A 22,897-nucleotide genomic window follows, 5' to 3' on the forward strand; every position below is an offset into this window, starting at 1 on the left:
CTCTGTTTTTACAACCGCTGTCACAGAAGTTGGTTCTAATATTGCTCATCGGAGCGTACACCATGATCTGAGCAACGGCAAAATAAAGTTGTTGAAACATACCGAGTACTCTGTGCTGGGTAAAGTTCACAGCAGCTGTTCGAGTCCCAGAAAGACATCTGAGAGAAGCACCATAAATAACGAGATCACATGGAGTCTCCCATTGCAGAACCAACATACATCTTTCCGGCTCAGGAATTTATGTTTCACACCCTACGCCGTCAGTCAAGAGCATATTACAAACTATGTTTTCAGGATGATCCAAAGGATATTTTGGAAAGTAATACAGCCCTCCTGCCAGCAGAGTCTTTTCAAAATACTTGTTCTATTCCATTACAAAAAAGACAAATGTTTCTATAATCATATCCAAACTGCAGTCTTTCTCAGGAGCAAGCTATGGATCCATATACGCCTTTTACACATCACGGATGTCTAAAACCAGTTCCAGCAAGCCTGACGGAAACTGGAGGCGATTACTGCTTCGCATACTCAGTATCTTAGGTTTTCTTCAGATGTGCAAACATAAAATATTTTCTCAGACTCCAATTTCAGCAAATCCCTAATATGAGCAGCCCTTTTTTAGGATTCTGAATTAATTTTGCTGTTAGATAAAAATTAAACCCCATTCTCCTACAACATCTCACTCCTAGGCCTCTCCAAGGGGAGAATCACTTCTCAAAGCAGTGCCTAGCTATAACTGAGAAAGTAGATATACGGCTATTTTATAAAAATTAGATTTTTTTTCTTCTTCTTCTTTTTCTGGAGTTTTGCCACAAATTGCCTTCAAGGGCTTGGTTCAGAAATTCCAAATTCAGTTTATTCTTTTTCTTATTGAGAACTCCTTTTAGCAATTCTGTTAATCTTGGAGTTCAAAGTTATTTTTATTAAAGTAACGCCCAGAGTTTAGATATTCCATAAAAAGATCAGGAATTATTTTTATTAAAGTAACACCCAAAGCTTAGACATTCCTTGCAAAAATCAAGCAAAGCACCTTCATTCTTAAAAAGGTTCTTAGCCTTTTACTTGTAAGCACAGATTTCATGGAGACAACTGAGAAGTTTCATCGGCCTTTTTTATCAGAGTTGGAAAAAAGTTATTAAGGAAGGATTTTTCCTGCCTAAAAAAATCCTGAGCCTTTTGCTCTTAACACGATGTGTGGGGTTTTTTCCTCCTCCCTTCTCTTACAGGAGAATTAGCCCCAATTTCCACTCCCCGACACCAGATTTCTCATGAGACATTTGCGCTAGCTCTGAGGTGTTCTGCCAGCGGTCAGCATCTCTGGTCATACTCGGTATCTGTCCCTTAGCCAGCAGGTAGTCCCGCCGACCCAGGCAACACCAATTTCTTACAGAGCTGTCCGACCACAAGACACTTGCTCTTAGCCCTTAACTCTTATGCCACAACAGAAACGGGGCTGCAAAGTAAAGGCTCTTACCTCCATTCGCAGGGGCCTGAGGCACTGAAACATTCTGCTCCTCAGAGGCAGCCCTGTCTCGAGGACAAGATCAAGTGCTGCCTTTTTGTTTGAGTGACCAAGTTAAACTAGGTGACCTCACCCACGTTCCTTACCATGACTAAAACACAGTTTAAGTGTTTGGAGGGTAAAGGGAATGCCTTTTGATCACTGCTTACGCTCCAAATCAGAAGCAACCACAACTGAAGACTGTACTTTGTCAGCAAGCCTCCTCCAAATGCTATTGCTCTTCAGGCATAACAGCCCAAAGACATCACAGAGTTAATAACACGTTTTCCAGTGAGGTGCCTCTTCCCCGCTGAAGGTGGCACGCAGTGACAATTTTCAATCTCTCTAAAGTAGAAATTAGGGCCAGGGCAAAATCTTTTCAATTCCTCTTTTGGAGAGGTGAAGTTGCAACATACCTTTCTGCAGCGTGTGTAATTTCAGCTTGCTCAGCAGCAGTGCACTCCTGAATTCAGGAGGACTTTAAAAGGAGCAATTAAGCTCACGGAAGTAAGCTAACGTGAATAGACTGCCCAGGCAACAGGGAGACATTCCAGAGCCCTGTGCTGTCACCAAGCTTTCGGCCAATGCTGCTTAATCATATATGCAAAACGCGAATTACAGAAAGATTCATCAGAGGTTAGAATATTCTCAGCGAGTAATTTTGCACTCCACTGAAGAAGCTTCCCCACAAACCATCCTTGGACAAAGGCACTGGGATCTTTTCCCTATTTGCAGTGCTTCTACTGGCATCAGCAGCACAAGTGGTACTGCGAAGGCTTTCTCTGTGGGTCTTCTCGATGGATCAGGCAGTTTCAGAAGGGAACGCTGAGAGCAAGTTTAGCACCACCTGAGCGTCACACTGCTGAAATTCGTAGCTCTCATAGCTATAAGGCACCCCGGCAGCTGCTACAGGCTACGTTCTCATCTGGGCTCGGCCGGCACATGCCAATCCATACTATCCGGGCATGTAACACTGGACTAAAACTCAAAATGCTTGTGGCATGGGGGAAGGTATTTTCACTACGAGGCCCACGGAGTTTACAATGTCTTCAGCTTTAAACACACCCACACTCACAGCTTAGAAACACTTAAGACCCTCTTGAGCATTGCCACAGAATTTATAAAGCTCCATCCGAAAAGCTTTGATCTTCTGTGCAGCACTGCGTATAAAACCTAGCCAGCCACATTTTAGTGATGAGGGGAGAGATGACTTTTCCACCACCTAACAGAAAATTACAGTTTTCACGTAACTTAAGAGTGCATTTACAAAGATCTGACTGTGCAGCAGCTCCCATGGACACGACAGAGCAGTCAGATTCTCAAAAACATCCGAGTTATAATTGAGAGCAAATTGTTAAGGCTTTTTTGTGGTACCTTACAAATGCAAAGTTTTAACTGCTTTGAACACCTTCCCTCGCATGCGTTGGGTTATCAGACACCAGTAAATCTACATACCATACTAGCTTTTTAAACAGTATTGGGTAAGCTAGAAAGCTTTGCCTCTGTACAGCATTCTCAAAAATAAACGTGACTAAAGACAACTTTGGCACAATTTTTTAAAGGTCACAAGCTTTCCCCATCCAAGACATGTAGTAATTCAGCATGAACGAAGTTCCACGAGAGTTTGAGAATCCGTTTCTGTGCACGCCTGAGCCCAACTACTACGAATGGACTAAAAAAAAAAAAAAAAAAAATCTATTGCCTTTACTGTATCTGCCTTTGCTTTTAGGCACCGATTTTTTACTACCAGTTGAAGAAAGCACTTTTTTTCCCTGCATGCAATATTGTGAATTAATGGGTAAAAATCACTGCAGAGACCTGAGGTAAAATTTCAAAAGCTGACTGCACCTTCCATCCCAAAGCATACTTGCACTGTAAAACTGAAATATAAAAACCCCATACAGACTATAGTTTTGTTAGGGCAGAACTTCAATAGCTGCACTTAAGTCAGGAAAAGAAACGCTACCTGCCCTGCGCTCCTGGCTCAAGCAGCTCTTCCAGTGCCCCAGCAAATGCCAAAGGTACACGCCCTGGAAAAGCTTTAGCTTTTGTTGCTTCTCCTTAGAAAGGTTTTGTCTGGACAAGTAAGTTTGTGAGACACTTGTGCCTCTACCTCAGGCCCACGAACGCAGGTGAAGCTGCGCACCGCTCGGGATTTCTAAGCGCGTCACGGTGCTTCCAGCTCCGCTGAGGGGAACTGTACAATTACCAGCTGCAGGCTGAAGGGCGCGGGGTTTGGTAGGCGGGAGAGCGCGGGTTCGTGCTGACACGCGGCCGCGCTGGAAGCCGCACCCCTACCGGCCGCCGCTGCCCGCGGTGCGCCATCAGCGGGCCCCGGGCAGGGCAGGGCAGGGCAGGGCGGTGGGCTCTCGCTACAGACCCGGGCCCCGCGCCAGGGCGACGCCGGGCAGGGGAGGCGCGGAGCCCTGCCGCGGGGAGCAGAGAGAGCCCGCCCGGCCCGGCGGCGCGAAAGCCCGACCCCAGCCCCCCCTTCCCGCCGCCGCACCCTCCCCCCACCGGCGGGCGGCCCCTTCCCGCCTCACAACGGCCCCACGCGCCACCGCCGCCGGTGAGGCGCCCCCGTCCCCCCCTCCTCGCGCGGACGGGGCGCGGGGAGGGTCGAGGGCGGGGCGGCCCCGCGCGCGTGACCCGCCGCTGCCCCACTCACCGCCCGGCGGGCGCGCTCCGACCTCGGCGGTAGCGGCAGCGGCGGCGGCAGCCGGCACGGCCCGGAGGCGGAAGCGGCGACAGGAAGTGAGGTCAGTGCGGGGGTGGGGGTGTGGTGGCCGCTTCCGGGAGGGCACCCGGGCAGCCGTGGCGGGGATGGCAGCCGAAGAAGGGACGCGGGTAACGGGGCGGCGGGCCCCGGAGCTCCCCCCGCGGCCGCGTGGGAGCGGGTGCGGAGCGGAACGGAACAATGTGGCGGCCGGGGAGGGATTGTTTGTGGTGCGGCTGCATCCTCGGGGGAGCTGGGAGAGTGACCCTGCCGCCTCGGAAAGCGCCGCCGGCTGCGCTATGAAGTGTGTGGTCACGAGGGCAACTGGCTGGGGTGTCGGTAAGAACTGAAACCAAGTGTCCTTCAGGGGAACTGGCCTCATTATAATACTAAAAATCACGCCAGCGCATGCACGCACACCACCCACACCCACCCCTCAGATAAGCCCCTCGCTCTCTGAACGTGCAGAGGTAAATGTAGTGGTAAATTTAAAGGGAGCTGTACAGTAATGCAAAATGAGAAGCTAACCCCTGATCAGCTGGGGGGTGTGAATATCGGCTGTGACTGACACATGTAACTGTATAGATGCCTCGTAGTGTCTGGGTGTGGGGTGCTAGCTGTGTAGAGTTACTACCTAGCATGCGTCTCTGCGCAAAAGTGAACTCAATAAAATACCTCAGCTCCGTGTGTAGTTTGGCGTTTTGCACAGCAGGCGAACAAACCCGATTCTCAGGAAAACAAGGTCACACTGTAGTGTCCCTGCAGACAGCAAAGTACAGGTGGTTTCTAACAAAGATTTGACGAACAAAGCCAAGTTTCCTCATATCTGAATGGGACTGCAGTGCTGTTTACCACTGCTCCAAGACTTAATATATTTTAGCACAGAACTGGGAAGAAACCTCCCTCTGGGCATACACCCTTGGATGTTTGTAGGTGTTCTGTTCCCCGCTCGGCCCGCTCAAGTCACGTAACATTAGGAATTACAGCATGATACAGCCTCAAGTAGTCTTCATGATTAGATGCTTTTATTAAGAAGTGATTTCTCCAGTATTCTTTAAATTAACGGATTTTGTGATTTACCTAGAATGAAAAAAGTAACTGGGGCATGATGTCTCTTCTGGATAAGCTGTGACCTTCCTGTTTACGCAAATATTCATAGACAATCTCATTCTTTAAGCAATTCGACTAAATTAAGCTAGCAATCTTTGCTATTAACGTTAGAGTATTTAAGTGCCTCCTAGACATGCAATTCACTGTGTACTTCTCAAAGTTTCCCCAGGAAAGGTTCACAGTACTGCATACGCAGCCTCCACATAAACACAAGAGAGCAGAATCTTTCTGCGCTACCGCCAGCGATGCCCCAGGCTCTCAAAGCTGTCAGTCTTCACTAGGCGGTGAGGCCGCAGCGTCTTCACTCGCATTTACTGAACATATTCAGCAAATTCAACAATGCGCAATCAAGGAACAAAAGGGGTTTCCAGGTGCTGCCTTGTTCTCTCTAGGGTGCCGTTACCAGAGAAGGTAGGAGATGATTTTGAAGGTGCTGGCAAGGAGAAATAATGTAAGACACTGGTAAGGCTGGCCTTCTCTCCCCTCAGAGGTTTCCCTGAGCGGGGCTACCCTGTGGCAGGTACCTTCATGCTGAATGTTTCAGTAGGCACTCTGTTTACCTCACAGGGCTCAGAGAAAAGCTACTGAGAACAAAGTCTTTAGGAGAGTCCCCTTCCTTTCTCCCTTGCCTTCAGCTATGTACCAGTTAGGAGGCATTGAAAATAGCTCCACGCTGATTCGTATCATTGGCACTGGACATTGATCCTGAGTTCCTACAGCTGTGGGGCTTCACTCCACTGAGAGCTGTACGCTTTCAGCCTGTTTTGGTGGATGCTGCTGCTGCTGTTCATACTTCCTTGCTGAAAAAAAGAAACACTGATCAGCACTGATTATACCATTTATTATATGCATGTGTACATATGTATGTGTCTGCATGTACACATACCTGTATATATACACATGTGTAAATATGAAAACAATCAAGAAATAGACTGAAGATTAGAGAACGTAATTTCACCACTTGGCCACACAAGAGGAAGTTTCCGTCACTGCATGGGACTAGGCCTTTAGCGTATGGCCTTGGAAAGGCTGAACAATAGGGTCATAGTGAAATGTCAGTGAATTAGCGGCAGAGAACTACATTTCCATTTGGGTCCTTTCATTTAAAAAAAAGAAATTAAAGGCTATGGCTCCAGAAGTACTATTAGAGATGACCCGAATGACTCATTAGTCACACGGTTCAGCTCCACATCACTCATCTCCTCCACAATATACAAACCACAAACTAACAACTACATTGACTACAAAATTAATCTGGTTAGCAAGGCAAAAGGAGATCAAAGAGCTGTGTGCGGTGGAACAAACACCAACAACAAAAGCCAGCAGGCATTCCTCTGCAGGAAGCACATCCTTTTTTGTTCCTACAGAGTGCAACAGCCCAGCCTAAGAATTTTTACAATAAATCTTTACATTTAAAAGGTGGTTTCAACTCATAAGGTATTTCTTGCCCATGTTCCCTCTAGACATGCATGTATGGCAGATGTGAAGCAAGTACAGGTGTTTCTCTGAATTGGACCTCTGCAATATCAGAGGCATGGGGCTCTTTCCTACCTCCATCCACACTTTCAGCATGAAGGTGGGGGTGGCAACACTTGTTGGTAGAGTAAAATTCTCATTTATTTTCAGTTTATGAAGCTGATTTACTCATGACTCCACGGTCCTCTCAACTTTTACAAATCCACCCATATTTTGACAATATTCAGACATTCCCAGTTCTTTTGAGGACATAGACCTGTTCAGGCAGGTCCAGAGGTGGCCACAAAAATGATCCAAGGGCTGGAGCACCTCTCCTATGAGGACAGGCTGAGAGAGTTGGGGTTGTTCAGCCTGGAGAAGAGAAGGCTGCGGACAGACCTTATTGCGGCCTTTCAATACTTAAAGGGGAACTATAGGAAAGATGGGGGCAACCTCTTTAGCAAGGCCTGTTGTGACAGGACAAGGGGTAATGGTTTTAAACTAAAGGAGGGTAGATTTAGACTGGATATAAGGAAACAATTTTTCACAATGAGGTTGCTGAAGCGCTGGCCCAGGTTTCCCAGAGAGGTTGCGGATGCCCTGTACCTAGAGACATTCAAGGTCAGGCTGGACGGGGCTCTGAGCAACCTGATCTAGTTAAAGATGTCCCTGCTCACTGCAGGGGGGTTGGACTAGATGGCCTCTAAAGGTCCCTTCCGACCCAAGCCGTTCTGTGATTCTCTTTACCTTCAGCACCGGATTTGCTCTGGCAGCCAGGAGAGAACCGCACGGCTGCTGCCTCGCGCCTCCGTCCCGTGACCCCCGCGCTGCTGCGGGACCCCGCTCACACGGGGCCTGGGGGAGGCCGGGGCCCCGCCCTGCCGTCCCCACCGCACGAGGCCGGGCTGGTCGTGGCCGCGCCCGCAGCCGCCGCCCCCGGTGAGCCCCCTGCCGCGCCCCGCCCCGCCGTACCGATGGAGTACATCTCCAGCTGCTGCCGCAGGCGGATCTTCTTCACGCTGTCGTAGAAGTTGGGCTCGGGCGGCGTCTCGGCGGCGGGGGGCAGGGTGAAGATGCGCATGATCCTCCTCTTGTTCCTGTCAGGGAGGGCAGGCGGTAAGGGGCACGGCGCGGCCCGGCCGCTTCCCGGCGGGAGCCCCCCCGCCCCCTCCCGCCCCTCACCGCCGCCTCCCTCCCCTCACCGCCGCGCGTAGACGAGGAGCGCGAGGCTGGCCAGCACCGCCAGCAGGTAGACATTGGTGGCCTCGTTCCACGCTTCGTGCACCGAGTAGTCAATGGCGCCGCCGTCGCCCAACGCCGCCGAGCCCCCCCCGCCGCCGCCGCCTGCTGCTGCTGCCCCCCCAGCCCCCACCGCCGCCGCCATGGGGGAGAGCGGCCGTTAGGGGCGGGCGGGCGGCGGGAAGTGACGTCAGGCGAGCCGTTGGGGCCGGAGGCTCCCGCAGCGGCCTTTCTGCTGCCGTCTTGGGGCGGCCGTGAGTGGGGCAGCGGGGGTCCCCGGCCGCCCCCCGTCTTTATCCCCCCCCCCACCTGGCAGCCCCCGCGGCAGAAACTGCCGCCTGCTTGTGCCCTCTCCCCCAGGGGCTGCGGGCGCAGGGGAGGTAACAGTCCTTTTGGTTTGGGGCGCCAGCGCCTGAGGGAAGCCGGGCGGGCGGGCAGCGGTGCCGCCCCAGCCTTCACCCGCCTGGGCTGGCGCTCGCCCCGCTGCCGTGGGACCGCGGGGTGTAGCTCGGCAGTGCGCGGTCTCGGGAGGAGAAGAGGTTCAGGTTGTCACGAGCTTTCGCTTTTCACATAGGAGCTAAATTTGACGGTTTAGGTTGTCCAAATAGAAACAGCACTTTCTGAAAAATCTTGGCTGTTTCCCCTCCCCCACCATCCACCCCCCGAAAATAGGAGTTGCTGGATATTCAGGTGCTGGAGCAACACAGCTTACTCCTGCGCTCCATATGCTCCTGATGCCAGAAAGCACAATTCTAGGATTATGCTTTGGCAGAAAAGGTGGAGCAGAGCAAGCATTTCAGTTTAGAAACTTGAAAAGTTGTCCGAACCGCTCAATGAGATGTGGATTAACTAGAGTTCTAACACACCCATACACATTATTTTTTTTTGTATTGACTCATGTGGCATGTCTGAGCTGCATGACAAGTGAGGTGTGCTGTCCTTTATTCTCTCCTCCTGCTCCTTTCTACGCACCTCCGGCCCCGATGCTTTCCTTTACCATATCATCCTTCAGATACTAGAACTATTACAATGTAGACATTATGGATACAGTTCATCTCCCTTTGCTTTACACATATTTGGGGTACGTGCTTATGTTGCAATTATTTGTTGTCACCCTTTATAAGACAATCGGGAAAACCCAAGTATTTTTAGGGCATGATTTATTTAACCAGTGTCAAACATTCAGAATGAGTTCTCCTGTGCCCAGGAAGTGCTCTGACCCCTTACTGGGCAGATGGAGTCTAGACACCGTGCTTGGATGGCACTTGCTTCGCAACTGTCCAGACAGCCTGGAGAAACTCCATCCTTTGCGGAGCCATTTTCTCAGCGCAAGATGTGCCAAGTTGTTCTCTTTCCATGCTATGGAACAGATTCACTTTAAGAGGCCTCAGATCAGGGCATAAAATGATATGAGTGAAAATGACAATATAAAAAAAAATAAAAAGCTAAGGCGCTGTTACCGTGAGAAAAGTTCCTTGCCCCACACGGTGTGGGAAAGAAGAGTAGAACAGCAATTAGACATAATTCTAGGTCATTAAGTCAGGATGGCACCCATGCACGGAACTGTGGAATCCACTAAGAGGAAAAAAAAAAAAAAGAGTCTATCACTTATGCAACATGACACAAGACAGTTAATTAAGCATGGTTTTACAGGGATTTTAAACAGTTTCTTGTAAAGTGGAGGCTTCTTGTTTGTTTTTTTGGTATGTTGAACTTTTCTGCTAACAGGCCTGACAAAGCATTACACGTCTGTGGAAGAAAAGTGGAACGAATAAACATAAATAACTGGGGTGCTTTTTATATTTCACTACTATCTCTAGACCTCAGTTGAGATCAGGCTCCCTCGTACAGGGTATAAGAAGCTGATTTTAAGCTGTATCTAAAGATACTTTTTGTATTAACCCTGCAGCTTTGGTCTGGACAACTGGGCAAGGGGCTAGAATGCCCTGGGACTCTGCAAACAGCTTCCCATCAGAAAAAACCAAGGCCTGCATCCACAAACCATGACTTCAGGTCTCAGGGTTTTCTCTGCGGCCTTCAGCACGCAGGAACAGAATCTGCCTCACTCAGCAGGTGCCTGATTTGTTTGATGTAATTAAATGCTTGATTTAAGGCTTAGATAATCCACCCACTCCCAACCTAGAAGACAGGCAGAGAGAGATTTTCTTCCCCCACATACCCCTCTGAAGTTAGCAAATATTAAGCAGTGGGTAGGACAGGGTTAGATTAAGGAGCACAGCATTTGGCGCTGTGGTGAGTGTGACAGCCTTGCAGACCTGAGAAAAAGGTCTCCCACTTGCTGGCCTGTAGCAATAGGAGTTCTGGGGGTATAGGCCTTCTGTGTGACTTCCTTGAGGAGTTTGGTTCAAATACCAAAGTTGGTTGACTCTTAAGCCCAGGTTAGCTTGTCCTGGTAGAGTGTTGTTTTCTTTTATAGCTTGGGCTTTTGTTTCAGTCTTAGGCTCCTGAAACACCTTCAGAATTGGGAATGCAGGCTGCTGTTGAATTTGGTCAGAGCAAAGTCAGGCCTCGCAGCTGTCATTATGTGCACAAGAAATGATGTGACCTGTCCATGGAGATTATGTAGCACACTTCTTTGTAGCTTGGATGAGGTGGCATGGGATAACCAACACTTCTGTAGGCTGCTAATGCATGAGGACATCAGTAGTTTTCTATTTTCTTATTACTAAATCTGCTTGTAGGGAAAGGACGGTCAATTTTGTGCTATGCCTGTATGGCATCTGACCTCCAGGATCCTGGCCTGTGATCAAAGCATGTAGGCACCAAACAAATAATATATAATAATAATAATAATGGCATTGGCATAAGCTTTTCTGGCAAAATGTAGCTAATGGAGACCCAAGCTTAGTGGCTAGATTTTCAACATTACACAGCAGCAAATTAAGCCTGGTGAGTTTCAGCTATGGGTCTGACACAGCCCCCCACTGGAACCAGCTCTTAGGGAGAAAAACACATAGCCGCGTGATTTAATTAAAGAAAAAAAATCCCAACTTTTTCAAAAGCGGGAACTTTGTTAATTCCACAAAGAAGTCTAGCGTGTATTTGATAAGATTTATCAAGAGAATTGCTGAAAAGGGTCTTCCAGCTCTGCAAGGAGAGAATTCACTTTCCAGAAGTCCTTAGCATCCAGCAACTACTATAAATTTGACTGAAAGCTGCTGAATATTACCAGTTTTGAAAATCCAGTTACTTCATATCCAAAATGTGAATGCTGAAGTCTAACAGTAAACTTGTTCTTTGAAAATTATGGCCAAAGAATCTGTATGTGTCCCTCTGTATAAATATATGATTTTTAATGGATTTTGAGTTACCCAGAGCTAAACAGAGTCAGAAATCGCTGAGGCATAAATATCGCTGTAATGTAAAAATATTCACCATTTAATCCTGATAAATAGTGGATTATAGACTTCAGAACACAGACTGACAATTATTGGAAATCATGTGGTTATCTCAAGTATACAGTATTTCAATTAAAATAAAACCATAAAATCCTTTTTCTTTTTTAAAAGTACCATCTACCATATAATTTATTTGGATGAACTCTACAAATGTACACATTATATCATGCTAGAAGAACTTGAGAACCACTTTTTTCTTGTTCCCAGGGTCTCTTGACTGTTGGTAAGTCATAATGATAGAATCAGTTTACAGTTGCAAATTCTGCCAAATATCTCACAAATTATATTTGGCAAACAGTACTGCCTCTGTTTCACAAAGATAATGATCTGATGCTTTGTTTATGTGGCACCAAAGGAAAATATTGTTTTAGAGCTTGTGACAGAATTTCAAAACGTTTGTGTGGTATTCTAAACTTCTGATACACTTAATAGTTACCCCTCTATTAAACAGAGTAACGCAAAGTTTAAAAGTATCCTTCAAAAAAGAAAAAAACCATGTTGAATTAAATAGGTTGTGTCCATCTTATTTCCTCAGCATTTACCCAGACCTCCGTAGCAGCTGCTGTGGATATGCATGCAATGCGGTTTACATCTGATGGTGTCGAACATACAGATGAGTTGCTGTAAAGGCTGCTCACCTGTATGGGTTTTAGATTCTTAACTGCTTTTAGGATGTAGTCTGAAGCTACGGCACACAAAGGGAAACACGCTACATCAGACTGGAGCCACCTAGAAGCCTGCAGCCAGCAGGCAGTTTGGAAAGGAAAACAGCATAACTTTGACAGTGCTATTCTTTGCACGACTCTGAGGAGAAAGAGAAAGGAGCAGTGGGTCTGAACTGAGTCTGGGACTCTGCTCTGAGATAGGCTCTTACCATTCTGTATCCTGTGGTACAAACCTACCTGGTAAGGGCTCAACTTTATTGGGAAATCCACTGGGAATTTGTTTTGGCAACAGCATCGGACCAAGGGTAGAGCACAGCATATCAGTGGTGAGTGGGTCTAGGTGCCCTGACACAGTTGGCACCTGCAGCCAGGCTGTCAGCAGGCTCAGCTGGCATGCCTGACGTCTCCCTGTCTCCTCCACTGCTGACACAGCAGCATGACAGCAGGGTTCAGTCTGGGAACCAGGTGCTGTTTCTTGAGTCTGGGAGACGGTCTCTGCTTTGGTTCTTTGTCTAGCTGGTCAGATGGGGTGGGCAGGATGTGCTCTGGGACTGCTGCAGGGATGGCAGAAGAGACATTGCCCAAAGGAGGAGGGCAAGGTGGTGCAGATCACTGACCTCAGCGAGAGAGTTGTCCTGTCCCTGGGCAAGGGGCCAGACCCAGGGCCTTCATCTTGATGACAGCACTGAACAATAGCCCTGTGCCCACTGGGATCTGCCTTGGCACTGACCACCTAGGGTGATTTGGGGAACCTCCTCTGAAGTTTTCTGCTGGAGATGAGCACCAGTAGCAGTCCTTCTCCTTGTGTGGCCTGCATCTTCGTACAGCTCCTTTGGCTGGACTTCTGGGATCGAGGAACAGGGATACAATAGGAAACCTGGCAATAATCATCCCAGAGTAAGCATCTTTTATGGGAAAGGACAGGGAATGTGAGGCCCTTGATTTGAGCTTGAGATGAGAACCAGCAGCTGTTGTTGAGGCAAGGCAGAGCTGTGGCAGTGGTCTTGGCAGGGGAAGGTATGTCCACTGGCCTAGAGCTAGCTGGGGAGGGGATGAGGAGACAGGGGCTTGTAGGCTTCCAGCTGTGAGCAGGCCTCTTCCTGGTCTTCATCCTTTGATGTTTTCCACCAGATATATAAGAGCAGCTTGTACTGAGGCAGCAAAGCCCCATAATGTTTACCAAGGCTGTCATTGGTGGTGAAAACTGGAATGGTCAGTAGGGAGAACTGGCAAGAGGAGAGGCAACTACATGTAGGGCTGTCCTGCCTCTTTTTCCATCTCAGTGAGGCCTTGCCTCTTCCATTTAAGGGAAAAGAAGCTGTAAATGTGGGAAGGATGGGATTCATGCAATCATGAGATTGTGGAAGGGGTTAGTGGGGAAAAACAGAAAGATGGAGAGGATGCAAACTCCTCTGATTTTACTGAAAGACTGGAAGGAGGTGACACTCAAGCTTAGTTGAGGTTGCACCAGGTGGATGTTAAAAGGGAAGGTAAAGTACACAAATACCACTAGCAAGTTAAAGGGGAGGTAACCCCTCTGACTGGTGCATGTGGCTTTTCTGACAGCCCTTATAGACATAGGTCTTGTTACTACAGACACTCTAATGCAAACAATGCGGCCTTTTAGGGGTTTATGGAAGTTTGCTAGCAAAATACTGGTGCCAAGGGCAGATCCCGGCTACGCTCAGGCATGAGAGACTGCAACTGCTAATAACTAATGCTAAGCTGACCTTCATGGTGCCATCTAGTGTTTCCTCATAGATAGGAACAACATCCAAAAAAAAAAAAACTTCAAAGCTCCAAAATGCTCTATTCAGAACAAATGTAATTTATTCCTGCTGAAATACAACGCTGAACAACACACAAGCTGAAGGAGAGGGAATGGGGAAGAGACATGTGAAGGACCCAGAACTCGGGGGAATATTTAGGGAGACATCTTTTCTTAAAAAACTTTGTAACTATTTCATCCAGGAACAGAGAGAGACATCTCCACGGCAAGACAATTATTCAGAAGCAGATTTTGTCCTCGTTTTTTTCACTCTGTGAAATTAATATGGCAGTTTGCAAGGTGCAACAGTACACACAGAGCAAGCAGAAGCTTGTCTTAACCAAGAGAGACCAGCATAAGAAGCTTGGCAGGTTCTTCTTGTCTGTCCTTGCTACTCTGACAAAAAACGCATGGTACGTTTACTTCACAGCCATCAGATGCTGCTTTTTCTTTCAGGCATACATGATGGCTAACAAGAGGTAACAAGTTATTGCTGGGGTCACATGCAAAAGATTTGACTCTTGGCCCTTCAAAGCTTGATCCCTGGCTTTGAGGAGCTATAACAGGATGCTTTTCCAACTGTTGCACATCCTAGATTCATGCTGGAACTATAGAACTCTAATCCTAATAATAACAGCTCAAGAGTTCATGGGCTGGATGATACAATTACAACAGAGAGAGCATTCTTTTTCCCAAGGCTTCCTTAAGGTGTTTTGAGTCAAAGTCCAAAACAAACATGATGCACCCAAAATCATTGTTCTGTTTTGGCGACCCTGAGCTTTGCTTCCTGCAGCCTGAGCAGGAAAGCGCCAGGAAGGACTGCACAACTGAAAAATGGCAAAAATCAGCTAATTTAAGGAAATAGACTGGCCAGAGGGAAAGGAAAGCTATAATGAGCAGCCTTTAAAGGGCCCCTGCTGGCACTGTATGAAATCAGGTATGAATTTAGTAATTTGCGGGAAAGTTCTCCCATTTATAATAAATTTTTGGTAGTAACAGAACACAGGTGTGCCTCAATATTATACAAACGGACCGCATGTTCTTGGTGAGGTCGTAACATGGCTTGTTTAGGTGAAGAGGAATATCAGCACAGCAAAGAACAGAACCAAACTCTTCTGCAGAAAGGACTATGTACTTCTCTGCTTACAAAACACCTCTCAAGTCAAAACATGAAAGTTGTCTCAGACTCTCAGGACTTTCAAAGACATAGCCTGCAAACAGAAAGTCCTCACGTGCTAATGGTAGAGTCCATGTGCCTCACTCATACTACTCGTTCTTCACCAAGAGAACAAGTACATGCCACTCCCACCAAACAGCCAACTGCTAGGTTAAGGCATCATTATTCTTCCTCTCCAGCTGTTGGTACAAGGCTGTAACATCCATGTAGGTACCAAAAGCTTTCTCTAAACACACTAAACAAAAAAGCAGCCTTTCTTTATGCTTAATGGGCTTTGAATTCAGACCCAACAGAGTTGCACACTCTGAATATAGTGCTTTTATTTTCCAAAGCTCTTGTTTAGCACTCATTGCTATGGAAGGAAAACACATTCTCTTTCCATTCCTTGTTCTCCCCGCTTCTATCAAGTCATGATGACACTCAGCAAGGAAAAGTGAACCCAAAAAAGATACACTTCAGCTCTCTTCCAGAGTGCTCAGGATATCTGTGGATTAAAAAAAGATACTCCAGTTTTACAACTTCAAAGAGTCCATCTGAGAACACTACAGGCTAAAGGCTTGAAAACCAAGCACACGCCTCTGTAAGCAGACTCTTCAGGACCCGCATCATCTGCTTGCTTACCAAGTGGCCACATGCTTGCTGGTGTGGGGTATGGGGCACACGGAGCAATGGCCATACAGCTCCAAAACAATCTATTCCCCATCCAGCAGGGACAGACTGCCACTGGGGCTCTGGCATTGGGGTTCACCCACTGCTTTTACTCCATGTGGAGGTGGGTGAGGACTTTCTAGATGAGACGTGGGCCAAAGCCACAGGAATCGGCACAAAGCTTGTGGGGACATGCCGTGGTCTCTGCTCTCCAGTCCTCTGCCAACCAGTGTAAGTGGGCCAATATTTTTTTCAACTCTTTTTCTTTAGATTTTTTAAGAGAATTTTTGTGTAAATGTTGCAAAAGAAAATTTATTATTTCCCCTGCACCCACACAATTTAATTTCTCTCCCTCCTCTTCTTCCAATGATAGATTAAACCTGCCAATGGGAAGCTTGCACAGCTCCAGCATTGGGTGGATTTATTTTCTTTTAAATCAAAAGGTACAAGTTTGGTTGTTCTTCTCAGTTTTGGGGACAGAGATTTTGCCCTTCAGGCAAGCTAAATAAATAGGAAGGACATCAGCTTCAGTATGTTGCTTGTCTCATGATTCGTTATAACATTTCCCTCATACTAGGCATGGCTGCCTCCCGAAGGAGCAGAGTTAAAACTTTCCTGTAGGTGTCTAAGACCTCCTGAGCAGAAGGCCTTTCAGCTGGGTCCTTCTTCTTACATGCTGCGTGGATGTCAAACAAATGCAGGCGCACAATGTCACTTCCTTCAACGTGGCCCAAGAGAAAATTGGAGACATCTGGGATTTTCCAGATGTCTGTTTTCTCGTCATAGGGGGGCATGAGGTCATCCTCAAATGGCACCTCTTCTCCATAGGGCCAACGCTGCTCAGGAGCTACAAACTCGCCCTGGAGTTCCCGATGACCACACTTCACCAGCCTGCCGGCACTCCTGTTCACAAGGGGCAAAGCATCCAAATCATTAACCAGGACGTGAAAGTCACTTGTTAGGAGATATTGGGAGAGGATCTTGTCCAGGTCATTTGAGTCGCACATCACTAAGGTGCCCAGAGGGCTGCTGTGCAGGTACCGAATGATGCTGACATAGTCTATAGCAAGCATCAACCTGCGATGCCAGGTGTTCATGCCCTTGTACTTGGGGATGTGGAGAGTTTCATTCAGGCCCCTCAGGGAGCCCAGAGGATGGTACTCAGTGAGGATGGTGAACTGCTGCTCACAGTAGCCAAGCAGCCGGACAACGTGCTTGCTTTGAAGTGCTTTCAGCATCTTCAGTCCATGAAGAAAGTCCTCCTTCAGCTCTGAGTTGGTGAGCTGTGAAAGGACCACTTTGTTTTCCTTCCACTCCGAAAGGAAGACCTGAGAACACACAAGAGACACATAAGACGTGGAGAGCCTTCGTCCACTGACTGATACCAGCTGCCGTGAACCTCCGAGTGACTGCTTAGTCAGAACTGCAAATTACAGTCACCAGGCACAGTCAAGCCTTTAGGCAGGGCCACGTGCCTGCCACAGCAAGCCCTTACTGGCATTGTAATTACATCATGATTTCCTAAGTTTTCTTTGGAATGGGTAATGCAGATGAATTAAATTATTTCATACCACCCAACCAGCCAGTCTTACTCTGCCATGACTGAACCACGTTCCACAAGCGCTTCACTGACCTCTGTGATTTTTCTGGTGCAGCTGGATGTCGCTTGGTGTCAGGGAGGTGGCCCAGGACTCTGGTCACGCTCTCCTACCTGTTCTTTGTACCTTATCAGTAGCCGTATGCCCCTGGATGTCTATAGTAATTAGCTGCTGTGAGGATAATTGTAACAGCAGTATGGGCATTAATTAGCCAGCAAACAGTGAAAGCTCTTTATCCACAGGAGGGAAGAAAGGAAAACCAAACTCACCTTTTTAACAGCGCCTTCGCCAACACACTTGAGCTTCCTGACTTCCCTATTTATGGCTTCGCAGGAGAGCCACGGAGAGCAGTTCTTCACCGCTCCCAGTTTGAAGTACCCGAAAGAGCAGAGGCCAGGGTCTGTTTCGGCGCGTCCTGAAGAGATGTAGAACTTGTTGAGGTACAGGTAGAGAAGGGCATTGAGGAGCAGGACGGTGGCAAGCAATACCGCCAGTGAGATGGATGACACCTCCCTGGGAGGAAAGTCCCTCCTAACGAAGTGCGGTTTCTTCTCCATGGCCGCGCCGTCTGCATTCTCCGAGAAAGAGGGAGGCTGAGCAGGACCCCCTTCCCAGCCCCGGGATTTTTCATTGCCGGCTACATAGCTGCTGCCTCGCAGCGCCGCAGCCCGGAGCCTGCCGCCTAGGAGGAAGGCCCCGCGCGGCAGCGGTGTATGTTAAAACCGGTTTCAAGCTCGGCGCCTGCCTCGCCGTGCACCCCCCTGCTCGCCTGCGGAGGAGGGCCGAGGCCGCCGGCCGCCCCGGGCCGGGCCGGGCCGGGCCGGGCCGCCTGACCCCGGGAAGCGCGGCGGGGCGGGCGGGTGGAAGGACCGACGGCCCGTCCCGGCCGCGCGGAGCGGCGGCGGCGCCGCCCCGGGGCGGAGCGCAGCGACATGGCGGCGGCAGCGGGGCTAGTGGCGGCGGCGGCGGCGGCGGCGCTGGGCGCGCTGCTGATGGCGCCCGGCCTCACCCAGCCCCACGGGGAGGGCCCGCCGGAGGGCGCCGGGGCCGGGGCCGGGGCCGGCGGTGGGGCAGCGGCGGCGGTGGAGCGGCGCCCCCCGGGGCGGATGGACCAGGCCCTGCTGGTCGTCCGCAACGAGCTGCCGGCCCCGCGCCTCCGCCTCGCCGCCCTGTCCGGCGCCTGCCACCAGGTGAGCGGAGGGGTTGTGCCGTGTGGGTGCGGGTGGCTCCGCTGCGGTTTTACCCTCGAGAGGCACGCCGGGAAGCCCCGCGGCGGGAGCTGCTCCAGCCCCTGGGCACCTTCCCTTGCCGTTTCCCTCACCGCCATGCAAACAGGACCCCTTTTCACTCTCCTTTGGCACTAATGAGCTCTCTTCACCCTCTTCTTCCACAGTGCTTGTATCAGTTCCTAGCATTCGTCCCACCAAGCAACGGGAGCCTGAGAGAACCGGGCACGGTGGCAGTAATGGTCGATACCCAGCATCCACTCACCCTTTTGCTCAATGGCTCTGTGGGTGACGGAGAGCTCTGCAAGTACGTGACCCAGCGCCAGAGAACACCTGCATAGATCTACCCTATATTTTAGGGATTTTTTTCTTGAATCTGTGTGCCTATTTATCGCGTGCTCATCACCTCCTTTTTCCTGACTGTTTAGACCTAGACCTTCAGTCTTCCCCCCACTGCTGTAACTGTGGCGCACGCTGTAATTGTGCTGAAAGGATCTAGGTGTGAGCAGGAGCTGAAATGGTATGCATTGAGCCAGCGTGTGCAAGCGCCTGGTTTCTCTTGCAGAGAGGATGTAGTTCGACAGGTGATGTAGTAGGCAGTGCGTGTGTGGTAAAGCACCTGTGTTGGGCTAGGGGAGGGTAATGCTTGGCAAAGGCAGAGCCAGGCAGCTCCTTTCTAGATCATACTGTTAGGCCAAGTCTTCAGCTTGCCTTTCCTACAAGCATTCAGGCTTACAGCCCCTAAATGCTGCTGTGGTACCTGCACATAGCGGTAATGGCTCAGCAAGTTTTGTTTCCTTTATCCTTTGCAGGATTCAGTATCATTTTGGAGAGTTTGGCAATTATTCCCTTGTGGTAAAGACCCTAAGTACAAGCGCCAAAACTGTTTCTTGTGACCTAGTCATCAATGAAGGCCCTATCAACAGCTACCTCCGTATGTAATGCTCTCTTTTCCCCTTTCGTTTTACAACTCCCACATCTCCCAGCAGAACCAACTTCCTAAAAATCCTGTTCAGCCACTCGTGCTGTGCTGAAGATGTGTCATGGGCTTGCTCCTCTTCTCTCTCAGCATCTTACCCCCTTATGTTTTATACACCCATCTTGAGGCCCTGACCAGGATCAGGCCACTTTACATAATGCACTGTATGACCACAACCTTTTTGCCGCAGGGATTAGCACAGAAAAATCAGTGCCTTTGTGTCCGGAGGGAGCTATTTTTGTAGTTAGTTCCTGTTTCCCTGCACGTTTATGTATGTACCCAGAATCCTCCCTCTTCTTCCCTCTTTCTTGCTTCTCTCACAAAATAGGAAACAATTCGTACAGTGTTTGGATTTTTGTTTGTTGTTGCGCTATTAATTTTAAACCTCACATCTTGCTTTTTTGTTGATCTCTTTTTCCAGGGCTGTTTCAAACTTTCATCTATGTCTCTTCCATTCTTTTCCTTTACATTCGGTTATTCTTCAGTCCTTCCAGTTTTCCAACTGTAAAGAAAATTTCTCCATGCTTGCACACTTGGTGTATTACCCTCTCCCCTCTCTTCTTCATGCTGAGGCTGTTTGTAAATCACTAGTTTCTTCTTCAGAATGTATAGCACATGGACTTTTTTCTCACCATTACCTTGCGGTGCAGTGCGGTTTTATTTTGCCTGTTATATGCTGAGATGTGTGGTCATGGACCTGTGCTTTAAAACTAGCCTGCTTTTGTTTTGGGTTGTTTTGGGGTTTTGTTGTGTGTGTGTGTTTGTTTGTTTTTTCCCTGGGACACAGGCTGGGGATATGAATTGCATGGAGAAGGTGGTGTGATGGCTGGTGGGTTGGGCTTTTCGTCATGGCTGTGTCATGCTTGACCAAGCCCAGGCTTCTCAGTGGTTTTGTTAGATCATTTATAGAGTTACATTCTGCTCTCTTTCATGTAGCTATTCTCTTTGCTTTCCTGGTTTACATGGGGATCCTTGCTATCCTGATTGTTGGCCGCCTTTTTATGAAGTAAGTGAACAGTATTGTAATACCTCCTTGCACGCGAAGTGGGGCTGCCAGTTTAAAAACACATGTCATAGCACAGTAGTGCTTCTGAGCCCTGCTGTAGCCCTCTTTGCAGATCAGATCCTGTTATCAGGTTGCCATGTACAAGTTAAGCTGTGGTAGCTGTCCATATGATAATAAATACAGAGTGATATGATTTCCCTTGAGGGATATCTTGCAGCCTTGTTAGCTTGTGCGTAGAGCAGTTACTGCAGAGCAGCTGACGTCCTCTGTAAGCTCGCATAAACCCTGCCTTATCTTCCCGTGACTTGTTCCTGGGTCTAGCCCTGCATTGGCAATACAAGTCAGTGGGACCAAGTGTGTGTAGCATATGCAGCCTTCCATCCTGTGTACAGAATGCCCTGAGTCATTCCTGCCTGCAAACAACCCAAGAATAAAGCCTCCGAACCCGGACTTAGCTGGACTTAACTGACGTCCCAGATACTGGCTGAATCTCAGTATCACATATGTGAGCTGCGAAAACAGAAGAAGGGACTATCCCAACTTTTGATTTATGCTGCTAGATAGCTGATATTAAGATGAAGTTGGCTATAAAGCACTTTGTGTTTTGTTTTGTGTTTTAAACTGTTACTAATTTTCAGAATTGATCCAGTCAGAAAGTGGGTTTACAAGAAACTGAACCCCAGAGAAACTGATCGTCTGATTAATTCTGTAAGTGACCACAGTATCTTTAATTTGCATTCTGCAGTGTTTTGATCTCTGAGGAGGGCGCGCTATCCGGACATCTAGGGACTTGTTTATTACTAGTCATCCTCCCTTTGTGCATGTTCCCCTTGGCAAATCTTGTATTGGTGTCAGACAGACAATTTTATGTCAATTGAAAGTGCTACACTGGGTTTCCATGCAAATATTGAACACACAGCTTTGTGCCCTCTTTAGTTCCCTTGAAGCAAATGTTCAGTGAAAATACTGTCCCCTTCTGACATAGCCAACGTAAGGGAAGAAATGCCAGCTTTCATGTCTGCTTCCAGGATGGTAGGAATTTTAGCAGGATCTATGCTTAAGTCAAGATTTCTCTGGCAGCCCTAAAGCTGGCGTTTCTGCATGAGCCGTGTTTTGTACTGGATTGTAGATAGATCAGGACAGTCTGGGCTTCGCATCTAGGAGATCCAAAGCTGTATAGAAACAAAAGACTTGGGAGCAGAGCTCAGTGGTGATTCTTGTGCTTGTTCATCTCCATAGCTGTGTTATAGCAATGTCTGCTTCTTTATGCTGTCACTGGGGCTGATCAGAGTGATTTAGGGAACTTGACTAGAAAGAAGCCACTCCTGCATTTAAAAGGATTCATTTCCTGCTGGTTTAGCTCTCTAAACAGTCTCTCTGTGGTGTCAGCAAGTGCCATTGGGATGGGATGGATCCTGTTTGAGAGTCAGCAACTGGATCTGCTCAGATCTGTTGTAAAGCAGCACTCACAGTGATGGCAAGTCTGTGGCTGATTTGGACTGGACCCAACTCTCATGAGTCTCAAACACAGGCTCTTTTCACTGCATTGTTGTTTCCACCGTGGTCAAAGGTGGAGTGTGGAGCATTGGCAAATATTATTGCAATATGGTGGAGCCATGAAGGGGTTAGAAGTAGCAAGTGGGGAAACAAAAGGAAGAGGAAGATGGGGAGAACAAAGACAAATACAGTATGTGAAAGTTTGCGGTTTGCTGATCTCTGTTTCCTAGGCAGCTGATGCAGCTACTGACTTGCTTTTTGTGTGTCTGATTTGTTCCCAAAGGAGCTTGGGTCCCCAAACGCAACAGACTCTGTTAGCAGTGATCCCACCCCGCGTTTGTGGAGCACAGCCTCTCGGCAGCGGCTGCGTTCCCTGGACACGTTCCGAGGGTGAGCATAAGACCTTGCTCAAAAGCAACTCTTCCAAAGGGAATGAGATTTTCCCAATGGCAGTTTCACAGTGTATGGAAATATATAGCAGATGGATGGTTGAAGGAGGTCTGTTTTACTTGGAAGATAATCAAGGTTTTTTAATTCTTGGATTTTGTGAAACGCTTTGCAGTTGATTGAGTTTGAGGAAACATTAAAGTGGTGGCAGAGGGTGGAAAAGAACAAGATACGTTCAGTGCGAAAACGCTATGTGAAGGGGCTTTCTTTGGTTCACTGCCACCCATGATATTTGAAATGCTGCTTCCTGGTTGGCAAAGCTGGAAACCTTGTACGTAATCTTGCTTTAAAAATAAAATAAGCCAGATATTTTAATGCGGGTAAACATTAATCGTGTGTTCATGTTTGTGTATTCCATCAATGCGATAATTTTTGGGTTTTTTGTCTTTTTAGGCTCTCTCTTATAATTATGGTGTTTGTGAACTACGGAGGAGGAAAATACTGGT

At 48.2% G+C, this 22,897-nt stretch overlaps 4 protein-coding genes across 4 annotated transcripts in view; 1 reads left to right on the top strand and 3 right to left on the bottom strand.

Annotated features, from left to right (window-relative positions):
- The window catches only part of SLC20A2 (solute carrier family 20 member 2), a 58,083-nt gene extending 53,812 nt beyond the window's left edge, over window positions 1-4,271 (bottom strand). The window contains exon 1 of the mRNA XM_064450130.1: window positions 4,170-4,271. The gene's annotated coding sequence lies outside the window, so the exon portion shown is untranslated. The remainder of the gene's footprint in view (window positions 1-4,169) is intronic.
- Window positions 4,272-5,220: 949 nt separating this feature from the next.
- On the bottom strand, window positions 5,221-8,210 carry SMIM19 (small integral membrane protein 19). Its single transcript, XM_064450135.1, has 3 exons — window positions 7,985-8,210; window positions 7,755-7,879; window positions 5,221-6,127 (listed from the first exon to the last, which is right to left on the bottom strand). The coding sequence occupies exons 1-3, from the start codon at window positions 8,164-8,166 to the stop codon at window positions 6,057-6,059; spliced, it is 378 nt and encodes a 125-aa protein (XP_064306205.1). The 5' UTR covers window positions 8,167-8,210; the 3' UTR covers window positions 5,221-6,056.
- A 5,700-nt stretch (window positions 8,211-13,910) lies between these two features.
- POMK (protein O-mannose kinase) lies at window positions 13,911-18,424 on the bottom strand. The gene is made up of 2 exons (XM_009512613.2): window positions 17,566-18,424; window positions 13,911-17,026 (listed from the first exon to the last, which is right to left on the bottom strand). Exons 1-2 carry the CDS (start codon window positions 17,851-17,853, stop codon window positions 16,253-16,255), a joined length of 1,062 nt encoding a protein of 353 aa, XP_009510908.1. The 5' UTR covers window positions 17,854-18,424; the 3' UTR covers window positions 13,911-16,252.
- Window positions 18,167-22,897, top strand: part of HGSNAT (heparan-alpha-glucosaminide N-acetyltransferase) — a 12,469-nt gene continuing 7,738 nt past the window's right edge. Inside the window, exons 1-7 of the mRNA XM_064450820.1 lie at window positions 18,167-18,486; window positions 18,690-18,829; window positions 19,335-19,456; window positions 20,438-20,507; window positions 21,146-21,215; window positions 22,288-22,394; window positions 22,845-22,895. Of these exons, the coding sequence (XP_064306890.1) occupies window positions 18,229-18,486; window positions 18,690-18,829; window positions 19,335-19,456; window positions 20,438-20,507; window positions 21,146-21,215; window positions 22,288-22,394; window positions 22,845-22,895 (818 nt within the window). The 5' untranslated portion in view covers window positions 18,167-18,228. The remainder of the gene's footprint in view (window positions 18,487-18,689; window positions 18,830-19,334; window positions 19,457-20,437; window positions 20,508-21,145; window positions 21,216-22,287; window positions 22,395-22,844; window positions 22,896-22,897) is intronic.

The sequence above is a fragment of the Phalacrocorax carbo genome, chromosome 4 (assembly GCF_963921805.1).
Source record: "Phalacrocorax carbo chromosome 4, bPhaCar2.1, whole genome shotgun sequence".
NCBI lineage: Eukaryota > Metazoa > Chordata > Aves > Suliformes > Phalacrocoracidae > Phalacrocorax > Phalacrocorax carbo.

Coding starts and splice junctions, on each gene's coding strand:
- SMIM19 (XM_064450135.1), bottom strand. CDS start 8,166: ATGGCGGCGGCGGTGGGGGCTGGGGGGGCAGCAGCAGCAGGCGGCGGC. Junction 7,880..7,984: donor CTCCTCGTCTACGCGCGGCG/GTGAGGGGAGGG, acceptor CCTCCCTGACAG/GAACAAGAGGAGGATCATGC. Junction 6,128..7,754: donor GCTGGAGATGTACTCCATCG/GTACGGCGGGGC, acceptor TCTTTTTTTCAG/CAAGGAAGTATGAACAGCAG.
- POMK (XM_009512613.2), bottom strand. CDS start 17,853: ATGGAGAAGAAACCGCACTTCGTTAGGAGGGACTTTCCTCCCAGGGAG. Junction 17,027..17,565: donor GCGAAGGCGCTGTTAAAAAG/GTGAGTTTGGTT, acceptor GTGTGTTCTCAG/GTCTTCCTTTCGGAGTGGAA.